The 15,778-nt window shown below is 45.4% G+C and overlaps 1 protein-coding gene across 1 annotated transcript in view; it reads left to right on the top strand.

Moving 5' to 3' along the window:
• The first annotated feature begins 322 nt into the window (after positions 1-322).
• Positions 323-15,778, top strand: part of LOC140465932 (1-phosphatidylinositol 4,5-bisphosphate phosphodiesterase delta-3-like) — a 155,850-nt gene continuing 140,394 nt past the window's right edge. The window contains exon 1 of the mRNA XM_072561913.1: positions 323-747. Coding sequence (XP_072418014.1) covers positions 666-747 — 82 coding nt within the window. The 5' untranslated portion in view covers positions 323-665. The remainder of the gene's footprint in view (positions 748-15,778) is intronic.

Genomic DNA, 15,778 nt, shown 5'->3' with positions numbered 1-15,778 from the left:
AGAATCTTTGCAGAGTAATTTTTGTCCACAATAAACAGCTTCTTTATTTAAGGAATTTGGCTGACTTGATTCCAACACACACTAAAAACAGCAATTCCCTCACACATTGAAGAAAAGCTGCAGTGGTAGAAGATAGCGACAGAACTGTGTTATTACAATATTTGGTTGCTTGTACTGGTCTGTGTAATGGGAAACCTCTAATGCAAAGGCAGTGTTTTGGGTCCTAAGGACAGAAGCTGGGCTGATCTTGCATTCGGTTTCTATAAAGCAATGGTCCCAGCCCTGACAGTGCTGCCCAGCCAGAGGAGAAGCGAATGAACTTTCCCCTTCCAATTTTACCTCGCGTGGCGACGACCCCTTTTTCCTTATATAGAGGCAGAAAGTCACATGAGTTGAATTCCTGGATTATAAGTGAAGGGTCGGAGAGAAGAAGCTTCTGGTTAGCAGGATCCAGCCTCCAGCCTGAGGGAAGAAGGTGAAGGGGGAGGGCAGGGGAACTGAGAGCAGCTGGGGATTGAGCAGAGAGAAACACCTCAAGCTGTAGGGAGTGAAGAGACACAGAGAGAGAGAGAGCAGCCCGGCTCAGGCCGGCTCTGTGTCCCAGGCTCGGAGCTCAGGAACCCCCCGGCAGCGAGTAGACAGGGCGGCCGGGACAAAGCAACACCATGATCGGTACCAGATCCAGGGGATCGCAGCTGCCGGAGTCAGATACCAACAAACTCGCTCTGAAAGCCTTCAGGAAAGTCGGTAAGGATGGGATGGGAATGTGCATTGCTGAGGGAAAGGTCGGGAAAGGAATGTGCCCCGGCCAGGAATAACCGGGACACGGAATAAACATGGATTGTGGAGAGCTGCGGGGCTGCAGTCCACCCTCTGACTAAATAAGGAGCATTCCTGAAAAGTTTCTCCTTTTGGGAAAAAAAATCTCGAGTTGTTCCAGCGGCTCTCCCTCGCTGCTGGAGAAGGGAGGCACCTCCCTTTGCACAGTGTGGAATATTTCTGGGATTTGTTTTACTGGAGGCTGCAGATTTGGGATGGATTCTGTGTGTGTCTCTGATCGGGGGTGGGGAGAGATTCAGCACATTTCACAAAACAGCGGATTGAAGAGACGTCGTGTCTTAAACAGGCAGCTGTCGTGTTTTCTTCACACTGGCGATGTTCCTCAGCCAAAGCAAAAGGCAATTAAAGTCCCAGTGTGAATGTTTGTGCCGAGTTCTGGAAGCCCCACACCCAGAAGGATGTCAGAGACCCTTATCCGCTGGGTTCACAGCATGTTTCCAGGGATTTTAACTCCAGTTAAATTTGAAAGGCTGGTGTGCTTGAAAGTTTGACAGAACCGGGAAAATATATTGATAGCATTAGCTGATTGTACAAGGACAACATGATTTTCAAATCTTAGCCAGAGAGACAGTGGGGAGTATGAGGAAGCTCACACCAGAGTGAGTGCTAATTGTTGTAGAAACAGTTTGTACCTTAAAGCATTAAGTACATCATAAGAGTCATAGAGATGTACAGCATAGAAAGAAACCCATTGGTCTAACTTGTCCATGCCAACCAGAAATCCTAACCTAAACTTGGCCTATTTTCCAGCACTTGGCCCATATCCCTCTAAACCCTTCTTATTCATATACCCATCCAGATGCCATTTAAATGTTGTAACTGTACCAGCCTCCACCACTTCCTCTGGTAGCTCATTCTATACACACACCATCGTTTGTGTGAAAATGTTGCCCCTTGAGTCTCTTTTAAATCTTTCCCCTCTCACCCTAAACCCTATGCCCTCTAGTTCTGGACTCCCCACCCCATGGAAAATACCTTTTTCTATTTACCCTATCTATGCCCCTCATGATTTTATAAACCTCTAAATTTAAAATGATATAACGAGAGAGAGACAATATAGTCCTATAAGGGTGAAAGTCATGTATAGTAGGTGTAGGGAATGCTGGATGGCTGGAGAAATTGAGGTTTTGGTTAAGAAAAAGAAGACAACAAGGTATTGAGTGAATCCTGACAAGGTTAGAAAGGTAGGAGGAGTATACTTAAGAGGGATATCAGGAGGGCAAAAAGGGGACATGTGATAGCTTTGGCAAATAGAGTTAAGGAGAATCCAAAGAATTTTTACAAATACATTAAGGACAAAAGGGTAACTAGGGAGAGAATAGGGCTCCTCAAAGATCAGCAAGGCGGCCTTTGTGTGGAATCACAGGAGATAGGGGAGATACTAAAGGAGTATTTTGTATCAGTATTTACTGTGGAGAAGGACATGGAAGATATAGAATGTAGGGAAATAGATGGTGTCATCTTGAACAACGTCCATATTACAGAGGAGGAGGTGCTGGATGTCTTAAAATGCATAACGGTGGATAATTCCCCAGGACCTGACCAGGTGTACCCGAGAACTCTGTGGGAAGCTAGAGAAGTGATTGCTGGGCCTCTTTCTTGAGATATCTGTATCATCGATAGTCACAGGTGAGGTGCTGGAAGACTGGAGGTTGGTTAACATGGTGCCACTGTTTAAGAAGGGTGGTAAGGACAAGCCAGGGAACTATAGACCGGTGAGCCTGACATTAGTGATGGGCAAGTTGTTGGAGGGAATCCTGAGGGAGAGGATTTACAAGTATTTGGAAAGGCAAAGACTGATTAGGGATAGTCAACATGACTCTGTGCGTGGGAAATCGTGTCTCACAAACTTGATTGAGTTTTTGAAGAAGTAACAAAGAGGATTGATGAGGGCAGAGCTGTGGATGTGATCTACATGGACTTCAGTAAGGCATTCAACAAGTTTCCCCATGGGAGTCTGCTTAACAAGGTTAGAGCTCATGGAATACACGGAGAACTAGCCATTTGGATACAGAACTGACTCAAAGGTCGAAGACAGAGGGTGGTGGTGGAGGGTTGTTTTTAAGACTGGAGGCCTGTGACCAGTGGAGTGCCACAAGGATCGGTGCTGGGTCCACTGCTTTTTGTCATTTATTTAAATAATTTCGATGTGAACATAAGAGGTACAGTTGGTAAGTTTGCAGATGACACCAATATTGGAGGTGTAAAGGACAATAAAGAAGGTTGTACTCCAGAGTATAACAGGATCTTGATCAGATGGGCCAATGGGCTGAGTCATTGGGGTTCAGATAAATTTGAAGTGCTGCATTTTGGAAAGGCTAATCAGGGCAAGACTTCTAACCTTAATAGGGAGTGTTGCTGAACAAAGAGACCTTGGAGTGCAGGTTCATAGCTCCTTGAAAGTGGATTCTCAGGTAGATAGAATAGTGAAGAAAGCGTTTGGTATGTTTTCCTTTATTGGTCAGAGCATTGAGTATAGGACTTGGGTGGTCATGTTATAACTGTACAGGACGTTGGTTAGGCCACTTTTGGAATATTGAGTGCAATTCTGGTTTCCCTACTATAGGAAGGATGTTATGAAGCTTGAAAGGGTTCAGAGAAGATTTACAAAGATCTTGCCAGGATTAGAGGTTTTGAGCTTTAGGGAGAGGCTGGATAGGCCAGGGATGTTTTCCCTGGAACATCAGAGGCTGAAGGATCACCCTTAAAGATGCTTATAAAATCATGAGGGGCATGGATTGGTAAGTTCTTAGAATTAGAATCCCTACAGTTTGGAAACAGGCCTTTTAGCCCAACAAGTCCACACTGACCCTCAGAAGAATAACCCACCACCCATTCCCCTACATTTACCCCTGACTAATGCACCTAAGCTGCAGATCCCTGAACACTATGGGCAATTTAGCACGGCCAATCCACCTGACCTGCACATCTTTGGACTGTGGGAGAAAACCAGAGCACCCGGAGGAAACCCACACAGATAGAGGGAGAACGTGCACACTCCAAACAGACACACCCTCGAGGCTGGAATTGAACCCGGGTCGCTGGCGCTGTGAGGCAGCAGTGCTAACCACTGAGCTGTCGTGCCATCCTCACAGGCGACAAGGTCTTTTCCCTGAGGTGGGGGAGTCCAGAACTAGAGGGCATAGGTTTAGGGTGAGAGAAGAAAAAACTAAAAGGGACCTAAGGGACAACCTTTTCATGTAGAGGGTGTTACGTGTAGGGAATGAGCTGCCAGAGGAGTTGGTGGAGGCTGGTACAATGACAACATTTTAAGAGACATCTGGATGGGCATATGAACAGGGAGGGTTTAGAGGGATATGGGTCAAGTGCTGGCAACTGGGACTAGACTAGGTTCGGATATCTGGTGTGCATGGACGAGTTGGACTGAAAGGTCTGTTTCTGTGCAGTACGTCTCAATGACTCTATAAGGTCACCCCTCAGCCTCCGATGCTCCAGGGAAAACAGCCCAGGCTGACTCAGCCTCTCCCGATAGCTCATAGCTCCAGCCATCAGAATATTTTAAAAAACTGTTCCTGAGAGGAGCTAATGAAATTTTGGGTACCAGTTTGGGTACACACCGACAGTACGTACTGACAGTAATGTGAACGTATTCTAAAACAAATGCAGAGAGTACTGAAGAAACTCAGCAAGTCTGGCAGCATCTCTGGAGAAAAGAGCAGAGTTAACATTTTGGGTCCGGTCTGAGGATCTAAAGAAGAGAGTCATAGCAGACTCCAAACATTAACTCTGTTTCTCTCTGTACTGATGCTGCCTGACCTGCTGAGTTTCTTTAGATTTAACTTTGTTTTTCTCTCCAGACATTTCCTGTTTGTGCCCTGCATGTTCTGTACATACAGCTCATCGAATCCATTTTGTAACCTTGATTCCTGGAAAGTGGAGCCCCAGTCTGCTCGGCCTTGTCAAAACCAGCCTTGTAAATCTAAAGAAACTCAGCAGGTCTGGCAGCGTCAGTGCAGAGAGAAACAGAGTTAATGTTTCAAGTCTGCTATGACTCTCTCCTCTTCAGAACTTCAAACTGGATCCAAAATGTTAACTCTGTTTTTCTCTCCAGACATTTCCTATTTGTGCCCTGCACGTTCTTAGTGAGTTCCACTGATATCTGACCTCTGCTTCTTGTTGCCTGAATGATGACTAGCAGATCAGCAAGGGAACTGTAGAAGCTGAATGTGAAACCTTTGACTCCACAAACCATTGAAGAGCTCAAAAAGCAATACCACGGTTGAACTGTGAAACCCCTCTCTGAGCCTCCAGTGGATGGTGGGAAACAGTCAAGGGAAACATCAAGAGGGTATGTATCCTCAAAGGTGTTCAGAGAAAACTGTCCAGAAAATTACCCAAACCTGCTCCTGCGACCAAGTGGGGTCAGTGTCAAGGAGGATCTCCAGGATGAGAAAGGGCCAGCAAGCCTCGCTCTTTGCCTCCGAAGCCTCCAAGATGATCCTCTGGTCCAGGGTCCACATCGTGGAATGGGCTGAGATGTGCTGGCATTCCTTCTTTCAGAAGGTACACAAGGAGAGCTCCGGGCTCAGCAACCTGAAGCAAGAAGATGGCTCGGTAACACCATCTCAGTCTGACATCCTGAGGATCAGCAAGCTCTCTTCTGTTGGACTGTATGTCACACAGCACAGCCTCCTGGTCATTCCTGTCCTCTGTCATAGACTACAGCACGTGATAACAGCTGTCCACTCTGGATGAGTGGACCTAGGCTCTCGAGTCCTTGGGAAGAACAAAACTCCCGGAAGTGACAGCTTACCGGCTGAGTTGTACTGAGCTCTGTGTGATGTGATAGGCCAGGAGCAGCTGGAGGAGTATACTTCTGGCAGGTGGCATGTGAGAATCCATGGGTAAAGGTACCATCACCCTCATCAACATGTGGAAGGGGCAGAGGGAGAAAGTCAGAAATTGCCGACCAATCGTAGGACTGAGTGCAGTTTATAAAAGATTAGAATGGTGCTGGAAAAGCACAGCAGGTCAGGCAGCATCCAAGGATCAGGAAAATCGAAAATCATTCCTGACGATTTTCCTGCTCTTCGGATGCTGCCTGACCTGCTGTGCTTTTCCAGCACCACAGTCTTGACTCTAATCTCCAGCATCTGTAGTCCTCACTTTCACTTGCAGGTTATAAAATTCTATCTAAGGTCATCACTAACCAGGTCAGATCTGCTGTGGGATCGGTGATCCACCCTGACCAAATCTGTGCTGTACTGGGCAGGATGATCTCAGAGAGCCTCGTGTTCTTCAGGGATGTCACCGCCTATGTACAGGACAGTTGGGGTGGATGCCTGCCTCATCAGCCTGGACCAGGAGAAGGACTTTGACAGGATATCACATTCCTACATGTGGGACCTGCTCTCCAACATGGCCTTTGCGAGGGGGGATTCTGCAATTGGATCTGACTGCTCTACACAAATACCATTAGCGCAGTCTGAGTCAACGGGTGGGAATTTGAAAGCTTTCTGATCAGATCTGGAGTCATGCAGGGCTTCCCTCTCTCTTTCTCCTGCCTGTGGTACAGAGCCTTTTGCTGAGTCCATCAGGGCAGGTGGGAGCCTGAGAGGGGTAACTGTTCCATGCAGCGGGGACCAGCAGGTCAAAGCCTCCCTGTACATGGATGGCACCGCTGTTTCTGTTCAGATCCACTGTCAGTGCAGAGACTCACAAGCAGCTGCGGCCAGTTCAAATTGGCCTTGGGAGCCAAGGGAAATCGGGGGAAAAAGCGAGGCCATGTTCTTTGGGAACTGGGCTGACGATCCTTTCTCCCCTTCACTATCATGGTAATATTATCTGAAGGTGCTGGGTATGTAGGTCGGAGAGGCTGGGGGTGTGCCTGAACTTGGAAGCAGAGTATCATCAAGGGGAGACAGAAACTGAGCAGATAGGAGCATTACTTCCCCCTCCATTGCAGGTAAAAACCTAGTCATCAGGCATGAGATACTCTCGGTTTTGCTTCATCGGCACAGATCTGGCCCATTCCTCAAATTTGTGCCATTGCAGTCACCAGAACCATCTCCCAGTTCAGCTGGAGGTCAAAGAGGGACCATGTCTGCAGAGACACCATGTACAAAGCTCTGGACAGGGAGGGGTGAAGAACATACCCAATGCCTCATCCTAATGGCCACCTTTGTGTGTGGCTGCATCAGGTTGTGCATAGACCCTCGGTACGTAAACACCCAAATTTAACTACTTGCTGAGGTTCTACCTGTCTCTAGTGTTGTGAAGGTTGGGGCTGACCTTTCACCGTGGAATACTCCAACTAGTTGGTCTGTTCTATATCACCTGGCCCTCCTGCAAAAGCTTGCCAAGATTTGAATACCAGTCCCATCAGGAAGTGGTCAGCATATACTGTTCTGGAGACCCTGCAGGAATAGGAGAGCGTGGATCTTGTCACAAAGTTCCCTGAAGAGAAATGTCAAAGTCCTTTTGGCAGAATGTCTCATCATCAGAACTGTCCAACAAGCACCAAGATGTAGCTTGGCTGGTGGTGGTAAGGGCACTGCCCATCAGATCCTTCTCACATACCCAGTCTCGTCTGTGCCACCGTGCCGCCCATACCCAGTCTCCTCTGTGCCACCGTGCCGCCCATACCCAGTCTCATCTGTGCCACCGTGCCGCCCATACCCAGTCTCGTCTGTGCCACTGCATGCTGCTCTCGACACGGCTGTGCTGATAAAGAGACTATTTGCAAAGGTGCATTCTTGTGTCTGTGAGACAAAGTCTTGAGAGAAATGCATTGGTTTTTATTGAGGCTCATCCTGAGCAACTCTGTGACGCAGGACTGCATGCGCTACAGGCTGTTCCCCAGGCTGCACACCAAGACAAACGGTGAGTGCACCTGGAGGACCATTAACCTGCTGAAAAATGCTCTTGATCTGCCTGAAACTTGTTGGTCTTCCAGTATAGAGAGTTGACCCTGACCAAGTGTTGCAGGCTGGCACATTCCAAAAGTCCAGGACTACGTGCTGAGGGTGGCACTAAGTTTGGGGCAGCTGCTGCCAAGGTGCAGTGGGTAAAGACCACTGTGTAAGGTCCTTCTGCCAACGTATAACGAGCGTTGTTCAGTTGTCAGACTCTCTTGCTGCTTCACAGTGAATGGAAGTAGAAGATGCCTTTGCTTTTGCAACTATAGAAGCAAGGCCTGAGACAGAAAGAGACACAAAGTAATGCCCTGAAGCTGCATCTGACAGTGCAGTTCAATTGTTTTTAATTTTAAAAATATACTTTATTTATAAAAAAAGTCAAAAGTACATAGGAATGTCAAAATTCCAATGTTTTGTTTGTTTGTTTTCTCTGCAAAGACTAAGGAAGTTAGAACATTTCTATGTACTTTTGATTTTTTTAGGAATAAAGTATATTTTTAAAATTAAAATGATTGAACATCACTGTCAGATACAGCCTCGGCATTACTTTGTGTGTCTCTTTCTGTCTCAGCCCTTGTTCTCTTCAGTGTAGGGAAGGCTCCAGAATTCAGGGAGTGGAGGTCAAGGTTGATAGGTCAAGCCACATCGACTTTCAGAATGGGTTAACCTGACTGAAAGTTGCCACGGTCATGGCAAATGGGCTGGCATTAGTTCATGTGAGATGGAACAAGCATGATAGCAAAAAGTGTAGAATCCACGTGGGTGAAGATAAGAGAGCAACAGGAAGACGACACTATTGCAATAGTGTGTAGGCAGCCCCTAACCATAGCTGTTGTGTAGGACAGAGACTAAGGCAGGAGGTCATGAGGGCATGTGAAAAGGGCTGTGGGCAAATTTTAAAACCAACAAAAGATTATCAAAAATATAGAAGAGGGAAAAAATAAACTCCTGAGAGTAAACAAGCAAGTCATATTAAAAAAATGCCTTATTTAAAATTTTTTTAAAAAGGAAGGCCAACGTGCCCCTGAGAAAATGAGGCTGGGGAGACAATAATGGAAAACCAGGAAAAGGCTGAAGGATTGAATAAATACTTTGCATTTGTCTTTATGATCTAGGTCACTGATAGCATTCCAAGAGGATCAAAAAGTCAAGAGGCAAAAATGGTTGGAAGGAAATAAATACAATAACTATCGCCAGAGAATACATGCTAAGGAAACTAAGGGGGCTAAAAGCTGATAAGTTCCCTGGATCTGATGGGAAACAACCGAGGATATTAGAGGAAGCACAGGCGCTTCTGTTAAACAAGCCCTTCTTCAATGCAAATTGGCTTTCATGCGATTGAAGTATAAAGACTGTTATTTGTAGAAAGCGAACTTTCCTTATCTTTATTGGCTATAACGTGCTTTCAGTCCCATTAGTTTAGGTGGCGTGGCTATTGCGTGATTTTCTTATAAGGTGAGGTCGCCCGAGAACTGAACTATTGCATCAGAACCGACTGTAGCTGCAAAGATAGTGGGTACACTGGTGGTAATCTTCGAAGAATCCTTCCAGGATTCTGGAAAAGTCCCGGAGGATTGGAAAACTGCTAGTGCAACAGCTTTGTTGAAAAAGGGAGGGAGACAAAAGGCCAGGGTACGTTATAAAAACAGAAGGAACTGCAGATGGTGGAAAGCAGAAACAAAAACAGAAATTGCTGGAAGGCTGAGCAGGTCTGGCAGCATCTGTGAAGAGAAGTCGGAGTTAATGACCCTTCCTCAGAACTGATGGTTGTTTGGAAAAAGTTGTTTATGCAGAAAAGAGAGTGGGGGAAGGGGTAAAGAGTAATGAAAAGATGGAGATCTATCTCAAGAAGAGAGAACCGTTGGACAGGCAAAAAAGTGAAAAACAATTTGTATAAGAGAATGAATAGCTACTAATGAGCTGTATTAGCGTATGACAATGGGTTGTGTATAGTAGTAGACCCTGTGAAACATGGCGAAAGTGAGGACTGCAGATGCTGGAGATTAGAGTCAAGATCAGAGTGGTGCTGGAAAAGCACAGCAGGTCAGGCAGCGTCTGAGGAGCAGGAAAATCGATGTTTCGGGCATAAGCCCTTAATCAGGAATGATTTTCGATTTTTCTGATCCTCTGATGCTGCCTGACCTGCTGTGCTTTTCCAGCACCAGTCAAACTTGTGATAACAAGGCCTGGTGTGTGGCTGCCTCAATTCCTAAAATTGCTGAACTCAGTATTGAATCCAAAAGGCTGTAGAGTTCCCAAGTGGAAAGTGCGATGCTGTTCTTCCAACTTAGATTCACAGAGTCATAGAGATGTACAGCATGAAAACAGACCCTTTGGTCCAACCCGTCCATGCTGACCAGATATCCTAACCCAATCTAGTCCCACCTGCCAGCACCTAGCCCATATCCCTCTAAACCCTTTATACTAATATACCCATCCAGATGACTTTTAAATGTTGCAATTATTCCAGCCTCCACCACTTCCTCTGCAGCTCATTCCAAACACGTACCACCCTCTGTGTGAAAGAATTGCCCCTAAGGTCCCTTTTATATCTTTCCCCTCTCACTCTAAACCTATGCCCTCTAGTTCTGGACTCCCTGACACCAGGGAAAAGACTTTGTCTATTTATCCTATCCATGCCCCTCATAATTTTGTAAACCTCTATAAGGTCACCCCTCAGCCTCCGACGCTCCAGGGAAAACAGCACCAGCCTGTTCAGCCTCTCCCTGTAGCTCAAATTCTCCAACCCTGGCAACATCTTTGTAAATCTTTTCTGAACCCTGTCAAGTTTCACAACATCTATCCGATAGGAAGGAGACCAGAATTGCACGCAATATTCCAACAGTGACCTAACCGATGTCCTGTACAGCTGCAACATGACCTCCCAACTCCTGTACTCAATACCCAATAAAAGAAAGCATACCAAATGCCTTCTTCACTATCCTATCCACCTATGACTCTACTTTCAAGGAGCTATGAACCTGCATTCCAAAGTCTCTTTGTTCAGCAACATTCCCTCGGACCTTGCCATTAAGTGTATAAGTCCTGCTAAGATTTGCTTTCCCAAGATGCAACACCTCACATTTATCTGAATTAAACTCCATCTGCCACTTCTCAGCCCATTGGCCCATCTGATCAAGATCCTGTTGTAATCTGAGGTAACCTTCTTCGCTGTCCACTTCACCTCCAATTTTGGTGTCATCTGCAAGCTTACTAACTGTACCGCTTATGCTCGCATCCAACTCATTTTTGTAAATGACAAAAAGTAGAGGACCCAGCACTGATCCTTGTGGCACTCCACTAGTCACAGGCCTCCAGTCTGAAAAACAACTGTCCTCCACCACCTCTGTCTTCTACCTTTGAGCCAGTTCTATATCCAAATGGCTAGTTTAACCCTTGAGATCTAACCTTGCTAATCAGTCTCCCATGGGGAACCTTGTCGAATGCCTTACTGAAGTCCATATAGATCACATCTATAGATCACATCCTGCTCTGCCCTCATCAATCCTCATTGTTACTTCTTCAAAAAACTCAATCAAGTTTATGAGACATGATTTCCCATGCACAAAGCCATGTTGATTATCCCTAATTAGTCCTTGCCTTTCTAAATACATGTACATACTGTCCCTCGGGATTCCCTCCAAACCTGTGCTAAGCTTCACTGGAGCAAACCTGAGACAGATGCTGACCAAGGAACAGGATGCTAGAACACAGGCACTCGCAGCACACAGATGGAATACTGTGAATGGTTTTGGTCCCCTTATCTAAAGTAAAATAAACTGGCATTGGACACAGTTAGGAGTAGGTTTTAATAAGGTGTGGAGGAACTGTCTTATAAGGGGAGGTTGAATAATTTGGCTCTGTGCTCTTGAGTTCAGAGGAATGAGAGAAGACCGAATTGAAACATATCAGACTGTTTGTTTGGGGGCTTGACAGGGTAGGTGTAGAAAGGCTCCCTTGTCGGAGAGTCTTGGACTGGGGCCATAAATGCAGAGTGAAGGAGTCACCCTTCAGTGAAGGAGACAGAGATGAGGAGGAATTTCTTTTGAGGGTATCGAATCTGTGAATTTTTTTACCCTGGAGCCTGGGATGTTATACGTTTAAAGCTGAGTGGGATTTTTAATCAGTAAGGGATTCGAGGGCTAGGGGATAAACAAAAACGTAAATTTTGAGGATTATCAGATCAACCAAGATCTCCTTGAATAGTGGGACAGAGCTGATGAAGGAAATGGTCCACTTCAGCACCTACATCTAAAAGATTCTATTAAAGTTATCCCCAATATTTATGTTTAAAAATGTGTTTATATACTTAACCCTCAATCAGCATCACAAATAGTAGATGATCTGGTTATTGTCATGTTGCTGTTTGTGGGAATTTGTTGTGTGTGTAAGTTAGCTGCTGGGTTTCCTGCGTCACACCTATTTCAAAAGTATTTCAATATCTGTAAAGTGGTTTGACATGCCTGGTGGTTGTGATAAGTGCTATGTAAATGTAATTATCATTTATTGTTCATTTCATGAACTCAGGCTGTTGCCAAAGCTGATTAAAAAAATACAGTGAGACAAAAATAGAAACTGCTGGAAAAGCTCAGCAGGTCTGGCAGTATCTATGTAGCGAAATCAGAGTTACTGTTTCTGAGGAAGGGTCACCCAACCTGAAACATTAACTCTGATTTCTCTCCACCGATGCTGCCAGACCAGGAATTTCCATGTTTGTCTCTGATTTACAGCATCTGCAATTCTTTCAGTTTTTATTAAATAAGATCCGTGAGGCACTTTGTGAAGAGCAATCCTTGCTGCATTCTCAGAGACATAGCATTTGTTTATACACATCTGTTTTTAGCTGTTGGATAGTGAGATCTTTTGCCCAAAGGAAGGGTTGATAAGGTCTCAATTTACTTTCTTTCTGATAGATGGTGCCTTTGACAATGCACCATTCTGTTGATACCACACTGGAGGATTAACTGGGGTAATGTGCTCAATTCTCTGGGTGGGACTTGAAGCTTTAAACTATTTGATGGGTGGGAGAAATGCCTCTGAACTCATTCTGACACATCAGAATTCAACTTTAATTTGGCTATTATTCTTAACAGATGAGTCCAACAGCTTAGACTGTAGGTTGTGTTGAAGTGCCAAGTGAAACGTGAGACCACCAGTACATTACAGATCACTGCTGGGTCCTTCAATTCAGACCCAACCTCAGCTTTTTTTATTGCGTCTGTGGAATGAGGTTGGGCCAACGTTTAATGGTTTATTTTGCATCATCCTGAAGAAGGCAATAGTGAGCTTGAACCACTGCAGCCCTTGGGAGTGTAGTTATATCCATAATGTTATGAGGAAGGAGGTTTCAGGATTTTGACCTCGCAACGGTGAGGGAATGGTGAGTCTGTAATAGGGTGCCAGAATTGGAAATACTACACAGGTCTATAGCATCAGATGGAGAACTGTGGACATTGGTTCTGTGAAGGATCACAGCTGCTCTGTTCTATTCCTGCCTATCCATTATTCCAAAGTTATTTCATTTCACTCCCTCACTTTCCCACCCCCTCAACCCTACTATTACACGGAGGGATGGAGTCCTGGTTGGGATGTACTTTATGGTAATGGCTTTCTGAAGCAGCATCCTCCCACAGTGAGTAACCCGGAGTATGATAACTGGCAGTGCCAGGCAGTTTCTGTTAATGAGCATGTTCAGTGTCAGAATCTTATCTGGATTATTAGCCTTGAGCATGCCTCTGGACCCCCCAGGCCAATATCCCACCCGAACCCACTTCTTTAGGTTGGCTGGGCAGGAAAAGCAAATTTAAAGAAAAATGGCACCAACTTGATCTGGCTACCCAGAATCTGTGAGTGAAGACAGGCTGTTGGCAGGAAAATAAATGTTTTTCACCAACTTCTTAGCTTCCTTCCTGAATGAAGCAAATCAGTGACAGGTTAAATGGTGGGTCATTGGTATATCTCTGATCTCACTAAATTCATCACTTTCTCTCCAAATGTGCATGGATTAAAATCGCCCAATGTGTGGCCATTATTATCTCAACAAACTTCATTAAAACATACAGGTGGTAGTGATAGGAAATCTAGTAAACTGTTGGCCCAAGTTACCAAAGACTGAAAGAACTCTGGATCCTGGAAATCAGAAACAAGAATGGAAGTTGTTGGAAAAGCTTAGCAGGTCTGGCAGCATCTGTGAAGAGAAATCAGAGTTTAGATTAGATTCCCTACAGTACGGAAACAGGCCCTTTGGCCCAACCAGTCCACACCGACCCTCCGAAGAGTAACCCACCCAGACCCATTTCCCTCTGACCAATGCACCTAACGCTCTGGGCAATTTAGAATGGCCTACACATCTTTGGACTGTGGGAGGAAACCAGAGCACCTGGAGGAAACCCACATCTTCCTCAGAACTGATGGTAGCTCGGAAAAAGTTGTTTTTTAATGCAGTGGGTAAAGAATAAACAATAGGAGGAAATCTATCTCGAGGACAGAGAAAACCAGTTGAACAAAGAAGTGGATAACAATTTGCCAAAGAGGATGAATAGCTATAACTGTCCCAGCAAGATGGCTACCACTCCTTTGTCTGCCCATTTGTTACTCTCTGTCTTTGGGCTCTATCTCCACCTATCATTTACTCCTTGCACCCCTCCCATCACCCTGTCTTCTCCATACAAACCAACATTTTCCTAGCTACCATTGGTTCTGTGGAAAGGTCACCGGACCAGAAACATTAACTTTGATTTGTCTTTACAGATGCTGAGCTTTACCTTCTGAGCTTTTCCAGCAACTTCTGTTTTTGTGGCCCAAATTAGCAAATTGGGTTAAAATCCCAGCATGTTAATAATTCTTTTTTATTTACTTGTGAGACACGGGTGTCTCTGGCTGGCCAGTATTTATTGCCCATTCCAAGTTGCCCTTAAGAAGGTGGTGGTGAACTGCTTCTTGAACTACTGCCGTCAGTATATGGTGGGTACACCGATAATACCATCAGGGAGGGAGTCTAGAATGGTGAACCAGAGTCACTGAAGGAACAGATGGTGGGTGGCTTGGAGAGGAACTTGCAGGTGGTGGTGTTTCCTCATATCTGCTGCCCTCGTCCTTCTGGATGGAAGTGGTCATGGGTTTGGAAGATGCTGTCACAGGAACCTTGGTATATTTCTGCAGTGCATCTTGTGGTGGTATGCTCTGTCCACAAGATACCACGGCTACTGACCATCGGTGGTGGAGGGCGTGGATGCTTGTGGATGTGCCAAACAAGTAGGCTGCTTTCTGCTGGATAGTGTCAAGCTTCTTGTGTGTTGTTGGAGTGCACCCATCCAGGCAAGTGAGGAATATTCCATCACATTCCTGATTTATGTCTTGACGTTGGACAGACTTTTAGGGAGTCAAGAGCTGAGTTATTTGCTGTAGTATTCCTAACCTCTGACCTGATCTTTAGCCACTGTATTTATTCGGCAAGCCCAGTTGAATTTCTGGTTACTGGTAATCCCCAAGATGTTAACAGTGGGGGATTTGGTGATGACAATCCAATTGGATGTCAAGGGCTGGTGATTTGCATGTGTGTTATTGGAGATGATCACCACATGAAATTGATAGTGAGTCTCCATGATGGTGGCCATGACAACTGTCATTGGTTATCAAGACTTCATCGGAATCACAGCGTACTTTAGGGAAGGAAAACTGCCTACACCTGACTCCAGACCCATGCAACGTTCTAGTTTCATAACTGTTCTCGAAAATGCCCGAACAAGTTCAGGTCCCATTAAAGATTTTAAAACAAGTTTGTAATGTCTATCATAAATATTCGATTCCAGCCTCGGGCAACTTTCTATCTGTGTAGAGTTTGCACATTCTCCCCGTGTCTGTGTGGGTTTCCTCTGGGTGCTCTGGTTTCCTCCCACAGTCCAAAGATGTGCAGGTTAGGTGAACTGGCCATGCTAAATTGCCCAAGGTTGAAAATATGTTGCTGGAAAAGCGCAGCAGGTCAGGCAGCATTCAAGGAACAGGAGAATCGACGTTTCGGGCATAAGCCCTTCTTCAGGAATGAGGAAAGTGTGCCCAGC

Source organism: Chiloscyllium punctatum, chromosome 42 (genome assembly GCF_047496795.1).
Source record: "Chiloscyllium punctatum isolate Juve2018m chromosome 42, sChiPun1.3, whole genome shotgun sequence".
Classification (NCBI taxonomy): domain Eukaryota; kingdom Metazoa; phylum Chordata; class Chondrichthyes; order Orectolobiformes; family Hemiscylliidae; genus Chiloscyllium; species Chiloscyllium punctatum.
This window is presented reverse-complemented; position numbering and strand designations above follow the sequence as displayed.